The sequence below is a fragment of the Culex pipiens genome, chromosome 2 (genome assembly GCF_016801865.2).
Source record: "Culex pipiens pallens isolate TS chromosome 2, TS_CPP_V2, whole genome shotgun sequence".
NCBI lineage: Eukaryota > Metazoa > Arthropoda > Insecta > Diptera > Culicidae > Culex > Culex pipiens.
The window spans coordinates 52840235-52845196 of NC_068938.1; the positions used below are offsets into that span (position 1 = coordinate 52840235).

The 4962-nt window shown below is 42.6% G+C and overlaps 1 protein-coding gene across 1 annotated transcript; it reads left to right on the forward strand.

Moving 5' to 3' along the window:
* Positions 1-2611: 2611 nt before the first annotated feature.
* Positions 2612-4338, forward strand: LOC120428681 (alpha-amylase A-like). Its single transcript, XM_039593736.2, has 3 exons — positions 2612-2817; positions 2880-4214; positions 4269-4338. The coding sequence occupies exons 1-3, from the start codon at positions 2641-2643 to the stop codon at positions 4278-4280; spliced, it is 1524 nt and encodes a 507-aa protein (XP_039449670.1). The 5' UTR covers positions 2612-2640; the 3' UTR covers positions 4281-4338.
* Positions 4339-4962: the final 624 nt, after the last annotated feature.

Below are 4962 nucleotides of genomic sequence, written 5' to 3' on the forward strand. Positions count from 1 at the left end.
AATTTGGTTAATTTAACATATAGTAACAATTAAAAACTAAAAACTAAAAACTTAAAACTAAAAACTGAAAACTAAAAACTAACAACTAAAAACTAAAAACTAAAAACTAAAAACTTAAAACTAAAAACTAAAAACTAAAAACTAAAAACTTAAAACTAACCATTTATTATTTATGGTGGGAAGATAAAAATATTTATAAATATTCTCAGTGACCTTTTTGTCAAAGAAATTGTACTGCCTGATTTAAAAATTTACATTATGTTTTGAAAATTCCTGCTTGTTGGCAGTTTTATTAAATCAAAAAGAGATAACCTCCTGCACCAACCACATCTGACACCCACCGATCCCAATTCATCATTATTTTCCGGAATTTATTAATCGCAATCCGATCAAACAAGTGGGTTCGAGCAGCAATAAATTGCTTGCTTGCTTGCCATTTGGATTTCGCATGGTGACATATTTATTCCATTAAAACCACCACCGCCTGCAAATAAGACCCTTTCGACACCGAGAGGGGGTGTCGTGCGATGTTGGTGCGATGTACATTTTTATTAAATCCTCCACTCAGCTTTGATATTCATAAAAAGGAGCCTCCCTGCGCACGATGATGTAGCATGCGTTCGTGCATCCCGAGCAGGGGTAAATAACACGGGAATACCAAATTTTGGTATTACTTAGGCAAATAACAGCGACCAAAATGTGCCGTTGGTTGCCCAGTAATAGATGGTAAAATACCATGAAATCATACCAAAATCTTGTATGTGGAAGGGCACAACAATACCAAAACATGTTATTCCAAAGATAAAATAATACCACAAAATAAAATAATTTCAATACCAAGTTGAGGTTTTCTGGATTTTTGAACATTTTACCATCTATTACTGGGCAACCAAGAGCACATTTTTGTTGCTGGTATTTGCACAAGTAATACCAAAATTTGGTATTTTCATACCATTTTTAGTGCAGCAGTTGCAGTTAGTGAAGAAACGGAAATGATTCAAATGCAACAGCCAAATCTACTCACCTGATGATTCTATGTTGTTCTTAGTGATATTCTTCACCACACCGAATGCATTTGTCATTGATGAACGGCCTGTGCTTGAAGTTCATGAAGCTTCTGAAAAATAACAAGATTGAAAAATAAGTACTATTAAAATGAAACTGGATTGAAATTCATAAAAATTCAATAATCTGTTGATTGACTCGTTTTTCAAAGTATTTGGTTAACATTTTTGGGTTTCATGTCATTTAAGCGCAAAAGTAATTATCTCGTCAAAAAATTTCAAGTAATTTCTTTAGGGGGTATATCAAAAATGTTTAAAATCAAGTTTGAAATTTCCAGTTTTCAATTAAAGCATTCGCTTTGAGACATCATTTTAGCGCAAAATTAATTATTTTGTCAAAATTGGTCAATATTTTCCCATATTTTCAGAGGAATTTGATAAAACACTTTAATACCAAAATAATACCAAAATGTGGTGTTCGACCATTGACAAATTCTGCAATTTTGCAATATTAAAACAATACCTTAAATTGGTATGATACCACACTTTGCTCTTGCATAATCCTTAAGACAAATTTTAAAGGGTCCAGGAATACCAAAATTTGGTATTGATACCAGAGAAAGGTATTATTACGCATTTCCCTTGTTATTTACCCATGCTCGGGATTTATGACCGATAAATCACTTAAATACCCTTCCGGGCGACGCTGACAGGGTCGGTAGGGTCGAGGTGGTGAAAATGGATTGAAAAGAAAATATTTATTATTGTTTGTCCATTTGAGGCTTTTGATGGTTTTATTTTGATTTTGAATAAGGTTTGATAACAATTTCAAATGTTTTAAAAAATAAAAGTTAGGCGCTTTTGTTAATTTTTGACATTTTGAACAATAAATAAATTTAGGTTGGCCGACTCTATTACAGCGAAATCCGATTGCACTGTACTCGCTGACGAGTCATAATCCTTGCCCGGGAATGCATCATGGAATAAGCCCCCACCAAGTCACCGCCCCCAAAGCTGCGTATTGGAAAACGTGTTGCACCGTATGATGGTTTCATCTCCATTTGTGGACATAAAATTCCAGAAAACAACAACCGGTTCCATTTCCACAGATCCAAAGTGGACCGATAAAATGTCCATTTGAGTTGGCGCGTTTCATAAACAATCGGTGCTCTGCTGAATGGAACTTCGATTCTCATGTAAGGAAGAAGCTCATTGGTTATTAGGAGTAAATCAGTTGAGATATTATGACTTTTCTCACGGGTTTGAAATCGAAGATAACAAATTTCAAAATTGCTGATTAAAGCCAGACTCAATCAGATAATGTTTATTTTGGCACAGTTCACGTGAAAATTCACCTCACCTGGTGGTAATTGTTTAATCTCCCTGATAACTGCTAGCCTTGTTGTATAGTATAGTTGACCGTATCGCTTACGTCATAATAAAAAAACATGCGAATTTTGTTAAAAAAAATGACCGTATTTTGCCCACAGATTTTTCTTCTTCACTCACCTTATCTTCACCCTGACCAGTGACAATTACGCCTAATCCGATAGCACCTCGTAACTTCGATAAGCGCAACTTCTATAAAAGTCCCAACCAATCAACCGAAACCGTTCTGTCTGAATCGCGAGCAGTCATGAAGTTCACCGCTTTTCTCCTAGCGACCCTGCTGGTCGGACTCGCGCAGGGTCAGCTCAATCCGCACTTTGTGCCCAACCACAGCGGAATCGTACACCTCTTCGAGTGGAAGTTCGCGGACATTGCGGCCGAGTGCGAACGCTTCCTGGGACCGCGCGGGTTCGGTGGAATTCAGGTTTGGTTGCTTGCTTGGTGAAATTGGGAGTTTTTGTTTAAGAAAGTGATTTAATTTCGCAGTTGTCCCCGGTGAACGAGTATGTGATCGTCCAGCGCGGGAATGCCCGACCCTGGTGGGAACGTTACCAGCCGGTTTCGTTCAAGATCGTGTCACGTTCGGGCAACGAGCAGGACTTTCTGGATATGTCCCGGCGGTGCAACGCAGCTGGTGTGAGGTTGTACGTGGATATCATCATCAATCACATGGCGGCTCATCCAGGGGATGCTGGTGATGGCATCGGACACGGGGTGGGAGGCTCAACGGCGATTCCACGTAATCGGGACTTCCCAGCTGTACCGTTTACGCTCGCGGACTTCAATCCTACGTGTCAAATTACGGACTGGAATGATCCCATCCAGGTGAGGGATTGCGAACTTTTAGGACTGCCCGACTTGAACCAGGCTCTTCCAAACGTTCGTGACCGGTCCGTGGACTTCCTGAACCACTTGATCGATCTTGGGGTGGCCGGGTTCCGCGTGGATGCTGCCAAGCACATGTGGCCGGAAGATCTGGAGGTCATCTTTAACCGGTTGAAGAATTTGGATACGAGCTTTGGGTTTGCAGCGGGATCGCGTGCCTTCATGATGCAGGAGGTCATTGACGGAGGTCCACACGAGGGTGTCCGTAAGTACGAGTACGTTCACCTGGGAACGGTCACCGAGTTCATGTACTCCAACTATGTGGGTCGTGCATTCGTCGGAAACGACGCACTGGTTTGGCTCCAGAACCTTGGTGAAGAGTGGGGTCTTCTGCCGTCGGAACAGGCCTTGGTCTTCGTCGATAACCACGACAATCAGCGTGACCACGGTGCCGGAGGTCAGGGTGGTAACATCCTGACCCACAAAGTTCCACGACCGTACAAAATGGCCACCGCATACGCCGCGGCATTCCCCTACGGTCAGCTCCGTATCATGAGCTCGTTCTTCTTCGCCGACGGAGATCAGGGACCACCGGAGGATATCAACAACAACATCATCTCGCCGTCGATCAACCCGGACGGAAGTTGTGGAAATGGGTGGGTCTGCGAGCACCGGTGGCCTGCAATCGCCAACATGATCCACTTCCGTAACGTTTGCTGGGGCACACCGATGGTCAACTGGTGGTCCAACGGACTGAACAAGATCGCGTTCGGTCGTGGAAACTGTGGCTTTGTGGCGTTCAACAACGAGCCCCAGCAGGACTTCCTGGAGGTGCTGCAGACGGGTCTGCCTGCCGGAGTGTACTGCGACGTGATCTCCGGCAATAAGGTTGGCAATGCCTGTACCGGAAAGAGCATCCAGGTGCTGCCGGATGGTCGTGCCTCGATCAGTATTGCTCGGGATGCTACTGATGGTGTGATTGCCATTCACCTTCAGGTAAGAAAACGGTTACTTTAACTGCCAATTATTTACTAAACTTTTTGTTTTCAGTCTCGACTCTAAAATCGTAATCTTGGAGTAAGTTTCAATACAATAAAGTGCTTTTGTAAGGTTAAACAAACCTAATAAACAATACCAACATCAATACTCCGAAAAACAGTAAAACCCACCCCCGTTGGTCAACATTACCCATACCTTCACCCCAAATTGGAGCCCTTCTCCAGATCATCCCGTGATGCCGACCAGGGAAGGCTCCATTTACGACCATCCATAAATTTTACGACACCAAATGCGATGATAAAAGCACAAAATTCCTCTTCCGTCATCGATAAATTTATGAACGAGTAAGCTACCTACCTCCCCACCCCCACGCAGTCCAGATGGTCAGTTGGACGTTTCGTCAGGAAATCGGCTCGTGTCCGCGGAATGGCCATAAATATCAATTAAAGTCTGGCTCGCTAATCTTTAACGTCCCGTCGTCGTTAGCCCCGTCGTTATTGGGGAATTGGTAGATTTGAGGCAGTTACTTTATGGGCCATATCTCCGATAGGTGGCGCACTGATTAGAAAGATGATTGCTTTGGGAGTTACTGGTTGTGTTGGAGGTGAGTTGCACTTCTAGTGGTTTGGGATTTGTTTTTGGGAATATTTTTGGGCCAGTGGGAAAATTGAACTTAACGGGATTAACGGAATGCAATGAGAGACTTCAAGGTGTTCAATTTTTATCCAAAAAAAAACTCGACATT

What these genes read in the sequence shown, in the direction of transcription:
- LOC120428681 (XM_039593736.2), top strand. Translation starts at nt 2,641, where the DNA reads ATGAAGTTCACCGCTTTTCTCCTAGCGACCCTGCTGGTCGGACTCGCG. An exon ending in GCGGGTTCGGTGGAATTCAG is followed by an intron (nt 2,818 to 2,879) that starts GTTTGGTTGCTT and finishes TTAATTTCGCAG; the next exon opens with TTGTCCCCGGTGAACGAGTA.